Below are 23270 nucleotides of genomic sequence, written 5' to 3'. Positions count from 1 at the left end.
AATGTCATGGGAGCTGTTTATGTGTAATCTGGAAAATACCATAATCAGAATGTGCTCAGAATGCTAACATTTGTCATTATGCAGTCCAGGTAGGTCAAAGAAAGTGTCGTAACATGCACCTGAAGTGTAGTGCTTTTTACTAACATTATGACAAAAGGACCCAATGTCTGCATGGGTGGAAATTCTGCTTTACTTCCACTCCCGTTTAGAAATGAAGTACACATATTTGCCAGCAGCAGCAAAAAGAAAGCTTCAGCAGCAGCAGAATGAGGATGTGAAGAGAAAGGGTTTCACTAAGAAATTTTGCTGTGGGTCATTAGAGAGGGGATATTCAGCAAAAAAAGTCTGCCTTCAAGACAACACAGTGGTTCTGCATTACAGCCTACTCACTGTGAGCCCAGTATCCTTACCACAGAAAGTTCCCACTCTGTTGCAGTTGAACCACAGACTACCTCCCATGAACCTACAGCAGTTACCATGGGAGAAATTATGTCAACAAATGTGAATTCAACTTTAGAAGTGCAGCCTGTATCACTAGAGTCTGATACAGGAAGAGCTAATACTTCTGTAGTGACAACAGATATGGCCTATGACTTGCAGTGTGTGTCACGTGTATTTTCTGAGGATCTAGGAACTTGGCCAGACTTGATAAGGGATGAGTTGAGGGCAGCTGCCATTCAGCATGGACCTGTGCAAGCGGTGTTGCCGCAGTTCCCAGTCAATGAGCAGAAAAGATGATTTGCATCAGAGAACTATTTCCATATGCTGCCTAAAGATCACCGTTTTGCTTTGCATGCAAATTATTTGGCCATTCTAACAATCTTTTCAGGTCAGGTGGTTACTGGAGCATGGAGAGAGATGTCCAAAGCTTTACACTGCCATGACCGAGCACCAGAGCAAGCATGCTGAAGTGGAAGGAACTGGACAACAAAGTAGAGAGTAGGCAGACAATGGACAATAAGAGACAAACAGTGGCTGAAAAACAGAACTCACTGGCGTGGTGTGTTAGAATGCATTATAGCTATTGTCCAATACCTGGTTGAATGGAACATGGCATACCATGGTACGAGTGATGCCCTGTACACCTATGGCAATGGCAATTTCTTACGTCAAGTGCAACTTCTGTCACAGTTTGACTCTGTCATGGTTGAATATTTACGTCATATTAGGAATAAAGAACTAATGGATCATTATTGTGGGAAGGACATACAGAATGAAATTATCCAGCTGATTGCAAATGCTACTTTAAGAACCACTGTAGGGAAGAAAAAAAGGATGCTAGGTACTTTTCCATGAACCTTGATTGCATGCCAGACATCAGCAAACAAGAGCAAATGACTGTAGTAGTTAGGTATGTGGATATTTCAAGGACTGCAGCCACAGTTGAGGAACATTTTCTGGGATTTGTGCCTGTGAATGATAAAACTGGAGAAGGACTTATAGAAGCACTTCTTCAGACTCTGCAAACTCATCAACTAGACACTGACTGTCAAGGACAAGGATATGACAATGGCAACAATATGAAGGGGAAACGAGCTGGAGTGCAGGCCCAGATAAAACAGATGAATTCAAGGGCTTTTTGTGCGCAATGTGCCTGCCATAATTTAAATCGTACAGTTAGTGATGGAGCACATTCATCACTACAGGCAATGGTGTTCTTTGGGTGTCTGCAGAATATTCATGTACTCTGTTTAGAATCAATGAGCTGATGGCAGATCTTGAAATGAGACAAACATCACCATGAAGCTACTATCAGACTCACAGGGAATGCAGGACAGACTCTGTCAAGGTAGTGAGATTTCAGTTGAAGGGAGTCGTGGAAGCATTACAGGAGACAGGTGAAGCTTTATGTACAAGCGATGCTGCAACATACCAACATGCAAGGGGACTGTGCTCGGAACTCATGTCATACCAATTCATTGTAGGTTTAGTGGTTTGGCAAGATGTGCTGATAGAGGTAAATTGTGCAAGCAAAATGCTGCAGAGTCCATCGATTGATATTTCCATATGTGTCAAAATTCTTCTGTCAACTGTAGACTTGCTGAAGAATTACATAGAGAAAGGATTTCAATGTGCAATGGGTGAAGCCTCCAAGACAGTGGAAGAACTGGATGTTGGCAACACATTTCAGGAAGAGAGGCAGAGTAAAGTAAAGCACTTCTCTGACTATGAAGGAAAGGATGAGACTGTACAGGATCCAATGGTAAAACGACGTGTAGAGTTCTTCAATGTGATATTGGACATGACAATACAGCAATTTACTGACCAGTATGAGCAGCTTTCAGAGACTGATAAGGCCTTTGGATTCTTATCAAATATTAAAGCCTTGACTGAAGTTTCAGAAGACACACTGATCAAACAGTGCAAGGCTTTGAAAGAACAACTGATTGGATAAGTGGCCACTGGAACAATGATGACTGACCTTAGACACAAACTGAAAAGCCCTTCTTGAATAATTGATAATGAATCATCACCACTGACTGTCTTAAATTTTCTCAGACTCAGTAATCCCCATAGCTCTCTCGTGTATTTCTTAATTTATTTATTTAACATTTGTTTACTGGGAAATTCTGACTAAGAATGAGCCAATTTTCAGCAGAGGCCCAGGGAGAAATGCTCCAGATGCATGTCTTTGTGACGTGGGATGAAACCGGAACACCCGGAGGAAACCCACACAAATGCAAGCAGGATATGCAGACTCTGCACAGAAGGCACCCTAGCTGAGAATCGAACTGGAGAACCTCTTGCTGTGAGGCAACAACACTAACCTCTGCACTACTGCACCGTTCTTTGAGTTTAAGTCTGTCTGCCTCAGGCTCAGTAACCCCCATGGCTTTCCCCTGTATGTCTGTCCTATGGCTGTCTTGTGTACCTCTGCAGTGTGACTGCTCTGCATGTTATTAACGGTCCGTCTTGTGTGATGGGGTCAGTTTATCTAATGCAGCTTGTGTGTGTGTCTTGCCATAGTGTTGTCATCATCATGGGTTTGGGAGTCTGTGTGTGGTGCATCTCAGTTCTGTCCTGCAGTAGTGCTGCCTTCATCTTGTGTGGGTCTCTGTTCAGTCTTGCAGTAGTTTTGTCCTGGTCTTGTCTGCCTGTGTTCTATGTAGGTCGGTGCCTCTGTCCAAGAGTCTGTGTTATGTGTCTGTCCTTGTGAGCAATAGTCTGTGTCTTCTGTGTCTCTGTTCAGTCTTGCTATAATGCTGTCTATCTTGTGTGGGTGTCTGTCCTGTGTGTGGTAGTCTATGTGGGTGTTAAATGTTCATTCTTGCTGTAATACTGCCTTTATCATATGCATGTGTCTGTCCTGTGTGCAAGAGTCTGTGTAGTTGTCTGTCTTGTGTGCCTATGTCCTGTGTGAGTGTCTCTGTTCAGCCTTGCTATATTGCGGTCTTTGTCTTCTGTGTCTGTGCTCTACGTGGGAGTCAGTGTGGGTGCCTCTGTGGGACTGGCTACGTTGTTGCGGTACAGAGGCTTGCCGTGATTTAACAACATTGCTAATAAATGCCAATCAGTCATAGTTCTCAACCTCTTGGCACAAAAAATCCGGACAAAGTCAAAGATAATGAGGGGAAAGCCCCAAAAATCAGGACAAATTTTAAATATTGCTCTTATAAACTTAAAACGTTACTAGAATAAAAGGTCTTTTGTTACCATGCATTTTCTGAAGGATATGAAGTCTGAAATTCAAATGCCTGTCATTATTTAGTGAACTCAGTCCTCACGGATTAGCCACAAAAAATCCAGAAAACTGTAAATTTTGAGGAACAGACCAAAATGACTCCAATCTGGACATTCTGTGAAAATATTGACAAATGAGTAGTATGCATTCAGTGCGCCTGCAGTTCTGAGTGGCTATCTTGCTGTGGTACAGGGGCTTGTCATAACTTAACATCGGTAGTAAATGCCAGTTAGTGTGTGCGTGCACTTCTGAGTGACTACCTTGCTGTGGTACAGGGGGTTGTCATAAAGTAACATTGGTACTAAATGTTAGTTTGTATACCTTCGGGGTCTATATTACATGATCGAAGTTTCAAAACTTTGAATCTGATACGGTCGACACCATATGATCGAAGTCTTCACACTTCGAAAATGTAATAACACACAACAACCTAGAAAAACAAACCATTTAAATGCTCTAAGCAGGGGGGCAAGCCCCCTGCATCCCCCACCCCTGCTACTTAAATATACCAACTCCGAGATGGCACTACAGTGCAGAAAAAGGGAAATCTTCCCTTTCCATGCTGTACGGAGATCTCCGTTAAAAGATTCGATGTTTCAAAACTTCGATCATATGGTGTTGACCATATCAGATTAGAAGTTTTGAAACTTTGATCTTCTAATATAGACCCTACCCTCGCACCTCAATGCAGTAACACTATAGTTATTGTTAAATGGTGCTGGATGAACTTGACAGGGAAGGGGGTGTGATGGTAATGTGGTCACACTTTATATTCTTCTGGGTAGGGCCCCTAACTTGAAACTTGCTGGTGGCCCCCAAAATGCTAGCGCCACCCCTGTTCATCATAAAAACATCCCTCAACACTGAGTAAACTGCTGTCGCACAGTAGAATGGACAGTATACTACTGTGACAGCTTACAGAACTCTGAAACACACATTGTGGGTACACAAGATTAATGGATAAAGTCCTTGAGGTTTCTCAGCAAGGGTATGTTTGCATTCAGGAATGTTCTCCATAGACTCCACCATATACAACTAAATTAGGCCTGAGGTGATTTGTTAGGCCTGCAGATTTGCTTACTGCTCTTTTTGAACTGATCATGCTGGTGTAATAACTTAATTCAGGGCTACAAGTCTTCTGATGCACTTATTTTTTAATGTGATCTTTAATTTATCTATTTTTGTTGCAGCTCAACAGTTTGTATTTTTCTATTCATTTTACTATGTTCAGTAGTTCTAATACCATTTGTTGCACACAGATGTTATGTTGTTGGTTTCATTTTGCACTGCGTGCATTTAAGTTTGCCTGGTAAAGCTTTAAGTTTGAAGTTCATTAACACTAGCCTGATTCATTCTTTTTGATGAAAGTACAAAATAATCATGGTACAGTTTTCACTTTATAAGACTTTTACTTTATTACTGAGAGGATCATATTTTATCTTTTCAGGATGACCAGCTAGCCAAAGGTGTTAAGCAGTTCACTAGGGTAGCTGTTTAAATACAGCATCCTAAAGAACAAACTGGCATTTTAAAGTTGTTTGTAAAATAGCTGCTTGGTGACGGAGGTGAACAAAATGCTACAGTCTGGTTTATATAAAATATATAACCATTCCATTTACCTCTTTCAGTGGAACTGGAACCATTATTTCAATGAGTACTCCCCCAAGATGTCCATGTACCGTCTTAAATACTGCCTTCACGTCCTTTTCAAATATCAACAGGCTGATCCAGATTCAAAGGCATCTGGAATACAGTGACATTTCAGTGTCACGCTAGAAGCCTGACCTACTCCTTTCTGGCACTATACCCCTCAGCTGGGAAGAGACAACAAATATGTTGAATCTGGTGAGACTAAATGTGCAGACAGTGCCAGATCCAGTCTTGATTACAGCCCACAATCAGATAAGAAATGCCAGCACGAGACAGCAGCACTGGTGAACACTAACTTGCATGGGCAAAGAATAGCTTTACATCTCCCACTGTCCAGATTTACTTTACTGAAAATATGTTGCGTTACAGTGGGATGAGAAGCAGAGACAACTGGAGGAATATGAGGGAAATAAAATGGAAAGACAGGGGCATGGGGCAGCAGCATTTTTAGGGTATTAGCCTATAAGAATTCAGAGTGAAAGGATTTCATCTTGAGGGGAACACAATGCTCTTTGTACTGCAGATCAGAATAGTTCAGTATGACACCGCTGTGCATCACTGAAATGGACATTTATGAGAAGTTTTGCTTAAATATGACTTACTGAGCTACCAAGAACTGTGGGGCATGTTGGGTTTGCATTTTTTGTATAATTAAAAATATCATACTTCGGAATCAGTATGCTTTTAAGTTCAGTCTAGTATCACAAAAATATGATCAAGACAGTTTTCCAAACAATTCAGTCAACTTGCACATGTGATGCAATACAGTTCAGATCAATTACTAGTAGAAATATTCCAAATAGTTTCAGTTCCCCACATCCCTTCACTGCTTCCATACGACAACTGTGTCAGTTTTACCTTTTTTTTCCTCTTCCCCATGAAACTTTACCTGGTGAACAAAATATCTTTTTAGTTTATCAACAACAAATCTGCCCATCCATTCAGTAAGCAAAAGCCCTACAGCCCCATTTGTTCCTGCATGGGAATTACAAATGTCCTTCCATTCTCCTGTGAGACCTGGGTGGTAGGAAACACACCAGCCTGGTGGGCCCTAGGACAGTCAAGAACTTCTGGTTAACACCTAGTAGTCAGACTGTCTCACATCTACCTCCCCGAGTGCAGCATGGCAAAGCAACCACTCTTCATCCTCCCTGGCCAGCTCCTACAGATGTCAAAGCTGCTATTCAGACTCAGGTTGCCTATGTAATAATCAGGGCTTTATCGGTCCCATTATCACAAACACAAGATTCCTGAACACAATCTCTAACATGCAAGCTATTTTCCCATTTTTTTAAACATTACATCCGTACTGTTTCACGACCAGATGGTTTCACAAGCAGAAAGAAATTCTTTACATACTACATAAATATACTGCAAACCAAATAAAAGAAAATCTTACCCTTCTTTTTCTTCTTTTTTTTCTTGACCTCTCCTTGCCTGAAAAAACACATGATCACATTACTCCAAGTCATTTCTCTGAAAGATGCTGACTACTTTTACATATACATTTCTGGACATATCTCTTCTCTTCCATACAATTTGCATACACCATTATCCTACATATGCTGCAAATTATGGATAAAACGACAGTACTACACATCTAAAATCATGAACAAAGCTTGGTTTCACATTATGTTATAAAAATGAAAATATGTTTTTCAAGGGAGGCTCACTAAGCAAACACACATAACCACACTTTTCCAGCAGTGACTTCAAGTACTTTGGTCTTGAGTGAGTTGTTCTACAGCATGCAAATGAAAGCTGAAGGACTCAAACACATCTACAGAAAACAATCTGTTGGTAGTCTTGCTATACTACCAGTCAATAAAGTAACTTTTCAATTAAGGAATTTCACCCTTCAGAAACACTCACCCTTGTTCTAAGTAGGCATATGACCAGTGGTAATATCTGTAACTCTTAGCTGTCTAATTATCAACTTCCAGGTATGCAGTGATACTGCAGCAGCGAATCACTTTTGAACTGAATTATGATATTTATGTTTCCTAGTCTCAGCAGAAAAATAATTTAGTAATTTCTAGCCTCGCTCTGGAATGAAAAGTGGGATATACATGATGTAGCTCTAGACTTTCTACAAATAAAATAAATGCTTATTTTAAGAAGTCCCCAGGCTGAGAACACCCATATGTACACCACCAAGACCTCTGGGGCAGTGATTACAAGAGCATAAATCAGCCTGGGGAGTTTATCCTGTATTTGATGAATCGGGTATTATGGTTTTATCGACTGTGACCCAAGATGTGGTGGAAGTGAAGAATGGTACTATAGATATGCCAAAATTTAATGAGCAGCACCTTACAGGGTTAGGAGTGGCAATACCAAAGTCTTAAACAAAAAAAACTAGAACCTTTGAGCTAGAGAGGACAAGGACTGCTGCACGGTACAAGCAGGACAAATAGAGGAGTTTTCATTTAAACAAAAACTTTCATAGTGGAGAAAATGAATGGTCTCTAAAAATGTGGCAGGCAAAATAATCAACTAATTTCTAGATAAAACAAAGGAGTAGGAGATCAGAAATGTTTTTATAACAATGGTTCCTGGAAGTGAATGGCCTTGACTTGCTTTCTAGAATGGTACTCTAAAGGGTTCATTTTATCATTGCACCTCCTCATGCAGTTACTGTGAAATTATAATCAAGCCAAAAGAAAGGTTTTCTACAATACCAGTATGATTAGGATAAGTCACAACTATTCAATGGGGGTACTAATGCAGTACAGAAGACATGAACCCCCTTCATCTACTCAAATTGGAAAAGGTCAAAATTTCCATAAACTTTCTTGGCAAACTGTAACAGGGCAAAGAACTTAAAGAAAGCAAATTCTTTATCAGAAGCTTCTGACCTTTTTCTGAGCATGGGACAGCTGACCTGCAAACACCTAAACACAGACAGCAACTTTCTTGGGGAAAAAGGGGTAAATTAACATAGCAGATCACTTGATGAGAATGTTAAAGGTGAAAATATAGAAATGTACCAATAACTGAAAATCCTCAACTGTTTTAGGACCGTGTTCTAGACCAGGTGTGACCTGTTGCGACTAGCAATACTCCATGTGCTTCCACTGTGAGGCATGCAATAAATCACTACATTTACTTTATATTTGAATGTTTTAGCTTCTATACAATTTTAACTAATTTACCTTCCTAGAGCAGTTCTAATACCTGCAACCCTTAAACAGGAGAATAATGGTATGGTTTATCTCTCTAAAGTTGAAGCGGTTATGTTAACTGTTTTCAAATATGTTTCAACAAGAAGGCAATTCTGGCAAGAATACTCAACTTTCTGGGTGAAAAGAACAAGACAATAGGTGGGTGTAGGGCAGGTGTGGCTGTTTTAAAACCATAATGCCATATGAAACACTACTGTGAAATATAACAAACACATTTTCAAGGCTACCCATAGCCTAGCTGGTCAAAATGCAAATAGTAGTGGATGTTGGATATTTTTACTGTGTTAAGATTTATTTATTGATTGGTTCATTTAATGTGTCTCCAGCCGAGACTCATCTGATTGGCTTTTGCTCCAATTGCCCGTGACCTCTACACCTCATACTACATCCAGGGTGGGGCCACTGTGATGAAGGTAGCATGGAGTGATGAAGGTAGCATGGAAAGAAAGGGTGGCCAGCCAGTATCCTTCCAGAAGCAGCAGTCACAGGTAGGGTGGGAACATACGTGCAGTCTTCTGTTTGGGAGGTGGAACAGAGTCACAAGTCAGCATAGTCACATGCACAGTCTAGTGTACAGGGATGTTTCTTAAGTCCCTACCCAGTCTGCTGAACTTGCTTAGTAGGCTAAGTCAGGCAATGAGAAGTGGTCTCTAAGGAGGTGCCTGCTCTGCACTCTACAGAGACTTGGACTTCTCAGTCCTCTAATGTGTCCAGCCCAGACAGTGTTCCAAGTCCTGGCTTCCACCAGAGCTTGAAAATATCTGCCCATGCCAACAGGAACCATTCCCCCAAGGCCAAGGCTTGAAGAATAATTAGCCCATGCCAGCATGGTCCCCCCCCCACAGGACAAGCATGCCCACCCCGATTGCCAGCTTTATGAGATGCCTGAGGTAACAACTGAAATTGGGTTGCTTGGGATATAATCAAGACTTGACCCCACTGTGCCAGGTAGGTGTTACATTTATATGGATATTATGATGCTAGACATTTACATGGATATTATGATGCTAGTTTAGCTTTAGGAAGAGATGGGACACCTGACAAGTATGTTTAATTTCTTGAGGCATGAACAGATAAAATGTACCTCCCTGGCTCTTAAGAAAGTCTCTCTTTTGATGCACTGCAGGCTATGTTGTACTTTACTGTAGTAGTAGTACTAGTAATAGTAGCAACAGCAGCAGTAGTAGTAGCAGCAGAAGTAATACTAGTAGCAGTAGTAGTAGTAAGCAGTTGTAACAGTAGTAACAGAAGTAGTAGCAGTAGTAGAATTAGTAATAGTGGTGGTGGTACCAGCAGTAGTAGTAGCAGCAGTAATTGTAGAAGTAGCAGTAGTAACAGTTGTAGAAGTAGCTGTAATAGTAGTAGTAGAAGTAGGAGCAGTAATAGTTGTATTAGTAGTAGTAATAATAAAAGTAGTAGTATTCTGCAGTAATAGTAGAAACAGTACTAATAGCTATAGTAATAGAAGTAGCAGTAGTATTCTGACCAACTGTAATCCTGACGTTTTATATAGCTCTCATTTTACAACAGCAGAGTGTGAGTTTGCAGGAGAAGAGAGGATACTATATATGCATATATAGTCCCCTTTCCAGGGAAGTTCAAATCACAGGAGCTGTTAATATTTAAAAGTTTGCTCTCCCTCACTACCTTCATCTCAAACCCTTTTGGACTTGCTTAAAAATGGTCTATTTTTTTTTTTATTTTGGTACTGATAAAAGTCCATGAATGTAGTGCAGTCTGGATCATTTTATTTTCCATTGTTCAAGGAAACAAAACATTTTCTTCCAGAAAAAACAGGATAATGTGGTCTTTAGTTGGATGTAACGCACTGTATTTTTCTGTAAGTTTAGCCTCTTTAAGACTGGTTTATGAGCTTGTTAGGTTGTCCCGTATGATCTCAGATGATGAATTACATCAACAAGAGATTAAAATATTAAAATCTATGTTTTTGGATATGGGATATCTCCATCTTTCTTAGGAAGTATTATCCAAGAAGTTTCCACCAAAAGGAAGGACTATTTCCCATTATTAGGAAATGGGTTTAGACAAGAGAATCCTTCAAATAATAATTGCACCAGATCTAACAATAACAGTTTTGAATGTGCATTAGTTATGAAATACTGGAACAACTCCAATGAAGTCAAAAATATTACAAAGCACAACTGGGCTACATTTATGTCAAAATAAACATATTCTGATATTGTAGGATGTCAACTCAATTTTGTGTACAAAACTAGTGATAATCTGAAAAAATAATTTGAACATAAACTTACAAACAATGAAAAGACAAAAGGTTCCACTAAAAGATGTGGGGCATGTGCCCAGTGCGCATACATAATTTGATGAGGCCGATATAATTTTAGAAAATGTTTTGAATAACCATGTTCAATTTACGAACAGGAATTGTGGAACTAGTGGTGTTGTTTATTTAGCAATGTGCCAAACATGTCCTGCATTCTACGCTGGCAAAACTGAGTGCCAACTTACAAAGAATATACAAACATAATTACTATACAAGGAGAAGTAATGAGAAAAGTGCATTATATAAGCATTCTACAATATGCCACAGCTTCAATAAATTTGTATTTGGCATTACAGACACAGTTCCTAAAGACGTAAGGGGAGGTGCATGGGAATCCTGGTTAGAATATGTTGAACTTTTATGGCAACTAAGAATAGATGCAGCCCATAAGCCTGGACAGAATGAATGTGTTACTATAAAATTTGTTTTAAAACTGGGAGCAGCCAAATTATAAACATTTTCAACTACACTGGACGGTACAAAACAATTATGAACCAGTTGTTTTTAAAACACTGCTTTAACACAATGTTGCAGCTTTGATACTGATTTGTGCACTGTACATTTAAGAGGCTGATTAATGGCAACGATTCAATTTCTTCAAACTTATTTAAAGGGATTAATTGTAAGAGGGGCTATTGTTCATGAAGTCCTTTTGTAATGCTGTGGACGAAAGGGATTAACATTGTTTTTTATTTTACTATTAAAATGAGTTTTACTTTTATTAACGTTCACATTTCATTGTGGTGATTCTTTCAAACGTTTGCCATGTTGCATGTTTACTGCCCACTTTCTGACTACACAACCATAGACAACACAGAAAAAAAGAAAAGCTTAACAGTAACAAGGCAACAATAAAAAAAAAAAACTCTGCCCGTTAACCTGTAACTCATTCAGCTGTGAGTTACAACAACCAGTAGAGGAATCTAAACACCCACTGTCTGCAGCATAATTTTACTTTCGCTGAATGTATAGTAACAGCATGTTAACAGAAAAAATTTTTAAACAAGTCACATACAACTTTTACTAAGTACTCTTACCCTTGCTCTTTCGGTTGATTTTCTCCCATTAATTTTCCTGCCTTTTTCCTTATGTACGTAGCACCATGCGAGTTTTCCAAAGCATCTACATCCACTTTCAAGGAAAGTGTCTCTGAAGACGGCAAATGCTTGCTAAGACTAAGGTGGCATTAGCTCAGGAGAATAAAGTGGAGAAAAAAATATACATGTTTTTCAAGCATTAAAAATTTCAACACCCTGAAAATACACTTCCAAATATACTGGTAGCTTGAAAAAGTACAGTCCTTAATGAATGTTTACCCCTTTCTTTTCTTTCCAGTAGCCACTCCACCACAAGCCCTTCTTGCTCTTACAAACTAAGACACAATCATTACTTATTTAACAAATAAACCAGGAGGCAGAGTGCAACTTAAGCATGCTCTTTCACGCTCTCTCTCTCTCTCAGAACTTTCAAAATCACGGCTATGGTGGATAAGTTCAAAAAGATGCACAGATAAAGGCACACCAAATAACATCCATCAGCTTCTTGTCAGAAGTATAACACTAACTGTGTCACACTTTAGAAAATCAAGTGCGACTGTAAAGTGATTACAAAGTAATGCTGAAACTCGCTCTACAACCATCAAAGCACTGCACCACTCATATCTTTGTTTACTTTATACACACACACAAATATATATATATATATATATATATATATATATATATATATATATGTATGTATGTATGTGTATGTATGTATGTGTACATATATATATTTTTTGTACTTAAAAAAAAAAAAAAAAAATCATTGCTGTCCATCAGCAATCCACTTTTTCCTTCAAAACAGTCATAAAGGCCCAAGCCACAGACTGCCCCACAATGTAAAAATGTTATTCAGATATTTCCTTAATCCAGGATTTTCTGACAACAGAAATATTGATTTGCCACTTTACCAGATCCTGGAAAGAAATGCTAAAATTTATTTTTATTTATTGACATTTGTTTACCAGGGAAGTGCACTGGGTAAGACCTGGGAAGAAAAGCTCCACAAACGAACAACGTAACAGAGTTTAACAAAGAAAAAACATGGGAGAAGCATATTACAATACATAAAAATGTATAAAAAGTAATACAGTACAATTCAAAAATTTAAACTAACATAAAATGCATAACAGTACTGCAGAAAAGTTCCTTGTGCCATTAAAATAGATCCTTGATATCAGGCTACAAGGGAGGAATGACCCAGCATTCTTCAGGGTTTTCCCCAGAAAATCCAATGCACACTTCTTGAAGGAAAGATAGTGCTAATAAATAAGTCCAAATAGCTCCTCTTCAGCCCAAGAGCATCTTCAAATGAGGGATCATCCAAAGGAACATCAGACTAAGGGTCAAGAAGCATGATTACTGTTGCTTATCTCAGCAATGCTGGCATTGACATGTTTTGAATTTTTAAAAGAACCCTAGTGGTAAGGAGAACCATGACCACAATGACTAGTATTGTGAGTCCACACATTATCAGTCATGTGAAGAACCTTCAACTGTTGTCACAGAACTGGAAAGTATCACAGGATTGAGCAACCGTCAAGAGTAGCACTGTGTGGAGAAATGCCTGTACTAAAGCAAGGCACGGACTTCAGTCCTAACTCATTACTGATGCAGTCCTACACCTGTACCTGAACTTCCCATCAGACATCAAACGGCTGCCTGATATCCAGTCCCAGAGGCAGAAGTTCCAATACTGGTTGTCGAGATGGATCCTCCTCTACTACGTGAACCTGAGTGCCAGACTTAGAAGGCAGCCTCTGGTTCCATGTACGCTTGATCCATGACCTGATGCTCAAAGGGACCAATATGAAAGTTATATACTTACCATAATTATAGAAATGTTTGCTTTGTGTCCACCATCAAGTCAGCTTGGCTCTAGGACTCGACACAGACCTCCAGACTCCTATCCCAATCCAATAATGTTCTACATTCTCCCATCTCCAGATATGAAAATAAAAAATAAAAATGAGCAAATGCTAAGAGTTAATATCATATACCATGCAATATATAACCGTTACCTAATCTTCCCCTGGCTTTACTTCCCTGGCATGGAGGAAAAAGAGTGGGCATGTTGAAGAGGGCAGACATAGATCACCTAGATCTATTATTAATTTACAAGCACAGCTGGCATATCAGGAATGATCTTATCCATGCTCTTCAACTAGTAGTATAGAATCTTTAGCTTGTCCTCCTGGATGGAACTGGGGAAAGGACCTTATGGAAGATTATAGTTCTGAAGGAAAAGTAAGACCTGAATATTACATTCAGGTCACAATCTGTTGTGAAATTATGCAGAGAAGACCACTGAAAGAGCTTTTTGAGTGTGTAATTTGAAGTATTTTTAATGAAGACCTGATAAGAAGCCACCTTTTCTAGTCATGTGGACAAACGGTTTGACTGACAAAGGCTCATTCTATTTTCAATAACAATACGTTACAAATCCTGACAATCACCAAAACATGTCTGTTTCAGACACCTTGAACCCTGCTTGCCAGTAGCTTAAACAAATGGGTGGTCTTCTTACTGACTTTCTTCTATCTCAATAAAAACTTACCTGTCTGTGAACATCTGCAGGATGCAGGAGGTATTTTCCTCTATTTATGAATTTTAGGAAACTACATATAATCTAAAACTCTGACAAACTGGTTTGGGCAGCTACTCTTGGCATAAATTACAGGTTACTTCACAAGGACACTTTTCTCTATGGACCACCACACCCACATGTTCTATATACAAGACTTGAATCTTACATATTTTTAGTTTTCCAAAACAATTAATGTCTGCTTTACCCAATGGTTCAGAAAGAGGTAAAATCAGTTCCTCCAAACCAACACTCAGATCTCAGGTGGGGGGGTTCACTGAAAGGCTAAATTGAAAAGTTCTCAATTTACAAGGCCAACAAAATGTCCTGTCCTCTATGAAGAAGTTAGGCATGGGAAATAAATTGATGTTAGCAGATTAATAACTCTAGGCAAAAATAAAAAAATGTGTACTAAATAGCCTAACACAGCTGAAGCAGAAAGGGTTAAATCCCATTGAAGAGACGTATACCACAAAAACACTTATCCTTATGTGCACTTACTAAGCTGTCTCTAGACAGAATCAATTACCTGAATGACCCTAGGAAGAACAAAAAGTGTCCTTGGCATTAAAAGAAGTGGCAAAATGACAAAGTCAAGTGAAGGGAGTGGCTGTTCAGGTGAGACTTGCTTGGACATGTGGGATAGCAGGGATTTGGACATCCTGAGATATACAGGCATCTCCAGGTCAAGCCACAGAAGAAGGGGGAGGGACCACATCTGCCAGGACCTTGTATATTGTTACTTTATGATAGGGTTACCACCTTTTCAAATGGCCAAAGTGGGACATTTTTGGTACAAATATCAGATTTTACAGGCCGACACATACCCACGGTCAGTACAAAGGTTAGAACTTAACTTTTTTGCCTAAATAAAAGCTTATTCCTGTAGCATTTTAGTTGCTTATTCTGTTTCGTATAACGTTTAGGTATTTTTAGATACAGAATAACTGTTTTATGCAACTATTACATAACATATAGGAAATAATTTTGTCCTAAAATCTCAGGACATTTGCCATTTTTACAATTTTTGTCAGGACACAACTGCCCAAAGAGGGACTGTCCCTCGCAAAGTGGGACAGGTGGTAACCCTACTTTATGAAATAATCTGGGTAACAAGCGGAAGGGAAAGAAGGCAAAAAGATGACCCCTGAGCCACCTTCTGTACCACCTTCTGTACCAGAACATCCTTGGGCCATTTCCACCAGTGGGGCTATAAAGGGAAAACAGGTTGCTGCACTTAGTACTGCTCACAGATGTAAACAGACGAAGTCTTTCCAGAGATGGAAGAGCCTCTGTACTATTGCTGAGTTGAAGGATCACTTGTGAGACATCACAAGACAATAACGAAATGTGTCCGTGAGGGAACTGCCTTCCACAAGAATGCGGGTTGCTGTGAGAAAATGATCAGCTGATATAGACCATTCCCAATTCCTTCAGGGTCTCCTAGCACAGGAGGCAAGAATGGGTGTCACCATATTCATGCAGCACACAAGAGCTACATAGTCTATGTGCACAGCCGGCAAGGACTCCAAGGCAAAACATCCGGATAGGGATGAGAAATCAAACGGACTGCTGTCATCTCTAGTATGCTGATGTGCAAATTGGCTTTTACTGGTGACCATATACTTTAAACCACTCTGCCCTGACAATATGTCCTCCCACCCCAAGGCAGATGCATCCATGGTGACTGTCTCCATGGAAACAGAAGGTGAAAGAGGCTGCCAGAGATGAAATCCATGAGTGAAGCTACCAAAGAAGGTGTTGCTTGCACACTGCAGATATGAAATTGTAATCTGATCCAACAACAGACCAGAAGACTTAACTCACTATGTTCTTAAGAGTTCACTTTGACACCCACACATGACAGCATGTATGTAGGATTAGAAAGACTCTTTCTACCAAGAGGGCTAAGGTCTTTATGCAATTGTTCACTGAACGGATGTCTAAGGAGAGGAGAAGCACTAACCTCTGCAACAGAGGAATCCTTTCCCGAGGTAAGCGCCCTTTGATTTTGTGAATACTGTGGACTGTGACGGCATCAGCTGTGACTTTGCAGTGCTCATGGGATGCCCAAGAACTGTAAGATTTCTCCTTCCACTAGCTTCTCCAAAGTATGGGTGACCATGAGCCACTCATTTAGATGAGGAGGGGAAATTTTGGTCCTCTGAAAGTTCCGATGTGCTGCCAACTACAGCCATACATTTGGGACATAATGGGAGCTGAGGTGAGACCAAATGTGAGGTCTCAGAATTGAAAGAGACTAACACCTCTCCAAAAGCATAAAAATCACAAATTCTTGGTTAATCTGGCATAGATGTACACATCTTGGAGGTCCAGTGAACTTCTTCCTTGGAGGGGCAATGAAAAGTTCAAAGCAGTAACACAGAAATACTCTGAGGTAGGAGTTTACTTAGGTGGCTCCACTCTAATATCAACCTGAAGACCTTTTTAGGCTATAAAAATATAATATAGACTAATAACCTCATCTACTGGACCTTTTGGATGGCTCACTTTGCCAGTGGTCTAATAGCTAAAATCCTGCCACCCGCTACTGACATAGTAAGATGTTAGGAAGGGTGTCTATAGAAGAGGAGATAAAGAAGGGAATTTGGAATTTTGTGGCCTCCAGAATGCCTTTGGTCCTCCTGTTCTGGATGATGGCCATCCCTAATTGCAAGTTCACAGGATGGCTGGTGGTTCTTTGATATTCTCAAGTAACAATCATGACAGCCCTGCTTCTAGACACCTCCAACTTTTAAGAGGGCATCCACTGAGGGCTGAACCATGGCCTCTCTGGTCTCAAGCACACCGTTGATGATGCATATTGTTCCTGTTGGCGACATTTTGACCACAGTTGCTTTCTTTCCTTTTTTCTCACAGGGTCTGTAGTGTCAAAGAGGCATTCATAAAAGAAACCAGAAATTCTTGATGAAGTCAGCCAGGTGAAGCCAGGTACATCAGCAAACAAAAATGGCAGTGCCTGCCACCCTTACTGCACTGATTACAGCAAAAGCACTGTACTACATGAACTACAAAATGAACTGGCACCTCACCTTAGTGTCATGTTTAATCATAGCCTCACCTCAGGCTTCGTGCCCACTGAGTGGCGCACAGCTACAGTTATCCCACTCCACAAGGAGGGATCCACCTTGGATCCCAGGAACTACCGTCCCATCAGTCTGACGAGCCTGATCTGCAAGGGCATGGAATACATTATCATGGGACTTATAAACAAAGACATTGGCAACCTTCAAACACTGGACCCCACCCAGTTTGGGTTAGTGAAGGGCCGATCTTGTCTCCTGAACCTAATTGACTTCTTCGAATCAGTCTCCAGAGCTGTGGAGGAGGGTAAACCAGTCCACATAGCCTATCTGGACCTCGCCAAGGCCTTCAACACCATCCCCCACTCTGAATCATAGATAAACTTACTAAGCTGGGCATAAATCCCTACTTCACTCGATGGGTTGCCAACTGGCTTACTGACAGAACCCAGACTGTAAAAGTAGCTAACTCCAAATCCAGCTCCAGACAAGTGGAGTTCCTTCAGGGTTCAGTCCTAGGACCGCTCTTGTTTGGCATCTACCTCTCTGAAGTACAGGCCTACACTAAGGGACTCTGACTAATAAAGTTCGCAGATGACTGCAAACTGGGAGCCATTACTGAATCCCCAAATGATGTGGATATCCTACAAAAGGGCCTTAGAGAAACAGATGCTTGGTGCCAGAGCCATGGGCTCAAGCGTAATGCCAAGAAATGTATAATTATCCCCTTTGGGAAAAAACATGTCCCCATGAATTACCACACAGGTGGCAGTACACTAAACACCGAAAGTGTGATGAGAGACTCAGGGACACAGGTGGACAGTGGTCTCACCTTCGATAACCACACTGCCACAACAGTCAGGATATCCTTCAAGGAGGTCATTGTCCCAGTGTACCCATCCCTCATTAGACCCATTATAGAGTACAATGCCCCGTTTGGTATGTACCTCACAAGACATCTGCAACAGCTGGAAAGGCCGCAGAAATACCTCACTAAAAGAATCACATGCCTAAAGCAGATGCCTTATGCTGACCGTCTAAAAAAACTCCAGCTATACTCTGTGGCATATCGTCTACAAAGAGGCGATCTCTATTTAACATACAAGGCCATGTCAAACCCTGAGCTGTTGGACATGCTCCACTTGAAGAAATCCCAATCCCTCAGAGCCACATGCTCCGGGGATCTAAACCTTGTCATCACAATGAACAAAGCATGCTGGAAGGTTAGGTTCCTGACCCAGAGACTCCCCATACTCTGGAATAGACTGCCCATAGATGTCAAGCAGAGCGCCTCCTTGGTCCTCTTCAAAAGGAACCTTGACAATTGGATGGGAGATAGGAAATTCACCTCAGGGATCACGTCAGTCACCCTGCTAGACAGGGGTCCAAGGAAGTAAATATTGTGGGAAGAAATATCTTGGGAATTGTTATGGCTAGGCTTGTATAGGCCCTAGGGCTGACAGCCTAGAACCAACCTATAAACCTATAAAATAATTACAGTTTGGGACATCAGTTTATTCCTGCTCCCAGTCTCCTTCCACAGCTGTGCCAGCATTTTGCTCCTCTCTTCTGCAAGGTCCTGCTGGTGGTGGAGCATATGAGAATAATAAATCACCCTAATCAGAAAAGTGGAAGACATGAAAATAAACTTCACAAAGTGGTCAAGGACACAAGACTCCTTACTGAAAGGACAAACCACAAGAAGCCTCTCAAGGGCTGCTGCCACTACCGTAGAGTTAACAGATGCAGTCCTAGCCAAAGCATCCCATTTCATGAGTGGCAGACAATGGACTTTCACACACTGGGTTTCTTTCCAGGGCTGCTGAACAATGAGGGCTACCATCTTGTCTGTTGGAGTCACCAAGCTTGAGGAAGAGAGCGACACTTGAAAGGCCTCTTGCAGTATGTTACTGGCAGATGACAAACTCTTAGGTCCACCACCACTTAAATCATTAGCTAACTCAGGATCACGGAGGAAAGGCAGGGAATCTGCATATTGCTGTCCTCAATGTGCAAGGTTGGCAATTGCATCAGGAAGACTAAAATAACCCACACCTGTGGAAAACATCCGGCAACTAGTTATCCAAACCTCTGCATTCAGGACCTTCATCACATCAAAACAGACAAAAGCTTGGCATAATGGTTAAGGTGTCTGCCTTATAAACCAAAGGTGCAGGGTTTGATTCTCATATGGGGTAACTGGCTAGGCTTAAAATGGTCCACAAAGGCAGTTAGCCTAGCACTAATCTACAAACCTATAAGCCATGGGTTAATGGTGGTATGTTACGCCTAAGAGTATATTGGCATGAGGCCAGTCCCAGATATTCTAGTCCATCTTGTAAGCATTAATGCTAAAAGCACTCCTGAAACTGTACAGACAGAGCAAAGCAAGGGGTTCTCCCCTCAATGTTGAGAGGTTTGCCAGAGATGACCTGGTTAATACTGGCCTCTTTAATGCTGACAGCTCTGAAGCCAATAATGCAGAAGTAATGCTAGTACTGGCACCAGTGCTGTAAGTCCTTGATGCTGAGCCTTGGTGCCAAAAGAAGCATTGGAGTTATTGTAATTAACATAAAAAGAACCACAAGAGAAGGGAATGTGTGAGATCTTACAATGTCAGCAGCTATCATCACAGAGGCTGTAATCAACTTCAATATATGACCCTCTAGGAATTCAGTGACTGACACTATTAGTGCAAAGATTTAATGCTCATAAAGAGGGAGATGGTCTGGGAAGCAAAGAGGAGTGGTTATCATAGAGAAAGCCAACAGATGGTAAAGGGACTAGATCCACCTTGAACAGTCTACATTATCAAAATCTGCATTTACAGTTTTGACTCCTGCAGGAGGAACACATACAGTCAAATAAATGTAGCGTTGTCACCTCACACCAAGACGCTGTCGCGTTCGATTCTCAGCTAGAGCGTCTTCTGTGTGGAGGCATGCGTGAATGGGCGTGCCTTCGTTGACGGCTGTGCGTCAGGGCTGGTAATTCAGCACGTAAAAATCCACTACAAAACGTTAGCGGACCTGAGTTCCGCTGTGGCGACCCCTAACCGGGATAAGCCGAAAGACACAACAACTGAAGGAAGCTAGGAAAAATAAGTCTAACTCCACATCTGATAAAGAAGACATGCTACCTTACCTACTAAACTCTGTGTCAGGGATTTTCATAAAGTACTGAGATTCATGTTACAACAGTGGTGCCTAAATATGACTCATCCATCCTCATTCCTTAATCTAAAGAGGAAAGTAGGGAAATTTACCATCCTACTTCGGCTTTATAAATTCATAGTGGGAAGGCTGACCTTCCTCAACTATGTAGATAACAGCCCTTTCAGCACTAACTTCTCCTGTCCTTATTAATGTCGTCACCCCTTGCACTTCTTAAACCCTGAAAAGGGATCCATGCCTAGAAAACATTAGTCTCACTGGTCAAAAAAATGCCAGAAAAATATCTGACAAAATACTGTTGTCAGAAGCTCAACGTTTCAAAACTAAAATCCAATTACTAAACCTTAAGCAACCTGCAAAGCAGAATACTGAGGTGGGAGTGAGGGGAAGAAAAACAAAATCAGCCAAACAGGGGAAACTTTGAAAAAGGCCTTTAACAACCTCTTTGTGTGTGTTTTGGGGGGGGGATACAACGTTAACACCCAAAAACAAAAATTAGAAAGATCTAGCCCAAAACAGTCCAATACTGATGGATATACAGTTGCAAAACATATTAGTAAAAAAGAAATCTGCAAAGAAATTCACTTTGGAGATAGTACAGTTGTGTACACCTACCATAAATGTAGATGTTCGAGTGTCTTCACTGTTGCAGTCATAACTGTGGGGTGTTCCTGCCGGCAGGCAGCCCGAGGTCGGCCAGAATCCCAAAGTCTGGGTCCGGCGTCGGCTGTATAAGCTAGTATCCTGACGTCAGTACGCCTTGGTACATAGCCCTCAGCCGACGCCATCTTCTCCAGCCTTTCTTGCCCTAGATGTCAGAAGTCCCCAACAAATCAAAAATGAATCCAACAAGGAAACACAAATACACCACAAATAAGAGAAAAGAGGGGATAGGAGGGAGGAAACCCGACTGCAACAGTGAAGACACTCGAACATCTACATTTATGGTAGGTGTACACAACTGTACTATGTTCTTCGTGTTTCACTGTTGCAGTCATAACTGTAGGGTGGAATCCCAAAGCAGTGTAGAGGGAGGAGGCTTTAGATAGAAGAAGGGAGGCAAGAATACCCTGCAAGACAGCAGAGGCAAAGCCTGCCCTAGACTTAGAAAACAAGGGAGATTGTAGTGCTTGGAAAAAGTATGCACAGAACTCCAAGTGGCAGCTTCCAAGATATCCTTGGTAGGGACTCCTCTGAGGAAAGCTGTAGAAGTAGCAGCCGCTCTAGTAGAATGACTTCTAATGGTCCCTGGAAACTGTTTCCCATGATGAGTGTAACAAAATCTGATTCCATAAGCAATCCATTTGGAAATAGTTTGTTTAGAAATAGGTTTTCCAAGAGAACTGGAGGCAAAGGAAACAAACAATTGGTTAGACTTTCTGAAATCTTTACTCTTGTCCACGTAAAATCGTAACTGTCTGTGCACATCCAATGAATGCAGAATCCTTTCCCCTTTATTTTGAGGATTTGGAAAGAAAGTAGAAAGGTGAATTGTCTGATTTAAAGCCACTTTCGAAATCACCTTAGGCATGAAAGTAGGATTGGTCCTCAAGGATACTCTGTCCTGATGGAAAATAAGGTATGGTTCCACAGCCATGAGAGCTTGCAACTCTGGGACCCTTCTGGCAGAGATCAATGCTAGCAAAAGAACAGTCTTCCAGGATAGAAACTTAATATCTGAAGATGCAGCAGGCTCAAAAGGAGGCAAAGTAAGTTTTTCTAAAACATAATTAAGATCCCAGGCAGGGACAGGAGGGGTCCTTGGAGGCCGCAAATTTTTAGCCCCTCTCAAGAACTGCTTCACCAAAGGATGTGAAAAAACAGGAGGATCAGAACTGTAATGCGAGATAGCAGAAGCATGTATCTTAATGGAAGAAAAGGAAAGTCCTTTAGATAAAAGTTCCGAAAGGTAAAGCAAAATAGAGGAGAGATCAGGAACCTGAGGATCAGAGCCTCGGTCCTGCATCCAAATAGAAAACCTCTTCCATTTAGAGGCATAGGATTTCCTAGTGCTAGGCCGTCTAGCTTCCAAAAGAACATCCAAAACTTGTTTGGGAAGACTAGAGGAAATCAAATTCCTTTGAAGAGCCAAGCTGCCAGGCAAAGGGTCTTGAGATTGGAATGTAGTAACTGACCCTGATGCTGGGACAGAAGCGAAGGGTTCAGTGGGAGAATCCAAGGAGGCCCGAGAACAGGAGCTTTAAGGTTGGATACCAAAACTGTCGAGGCCAATTTGGAGCAATCAAGATGAGGAACTTGGGCTTGTCCTGTTTTATCTTCAGTAGTACCCGAGGCAGTAGAGGAAGAGGAGGGAAGGCATATGCTGAAAGGTTTCTCCAGCTGAAGGACAGGGCATCCACTCTCCATGCTGTTTTGTGGAAGGACCTGGTGCAAAAGCGAGGCAGCTGATGATTGAGATGGGATGCAAACAGATCTATCTGGGGACATCCCCAAACTGCAGTAATCCTGTTGAACAAGTTGGTGTCTAGCATCCATTCGTGAGGATCTGAAATGTTTCTGCTCAGGCTGTCTGCTAAGAGATTCTGTTTCCCTGGAATGAATTGAGCCTGGAGATGCAGATTCAAATTTAGAGCTGTGTCCCATAAACCC

General features: G+C 41.1%; 1 protein-coding gene across 1 annotated transcript in view; it reads right to left on the bottom strand.

Moving 5' to 3' along the window:
• The window catches only part of SRP72 (signal recognition particle 72), a 1193396-nt gene that overhangs the window by 126046 nt on the left and 1044080 nt on the right, over nt 1-23270 (bottom strand). The window contains exons 16-17 of the mRNA XM_044059445.1: nt 11857-11994; nt 6732-6769 (exon numbers count right to left, since the gene is read on the bottom strand). Of these exons, the coding sequence (XP_043915380.1) occupies nt 6732-6769; nt 11857-11994 (176 nt within the window). The remainder of the gene's footprint in view (nt 1-6731; nt 6770-11856; nt 11995-23270) is intronic.

The sequence above is a fragment of the Protopterus annectens genome, chromosome 17.part0, assembly GCF_019279795.1.
Source record: "Protopterus annectens isolate FY-2018-M chromosome 17.part0, PAN1.0, whole genome shotgun sequence".
In the NCBI taxonomy this organism is placed as follows: domain Eukaryota; kingdom Metazoa; phylum Chordata; order Ceratodontiformes; family Protopteridae; genus Protopterus; species Protopterus annectens.
This window is presented reverse-complemented; position numbering and strand designations above follow the sequence as displayed.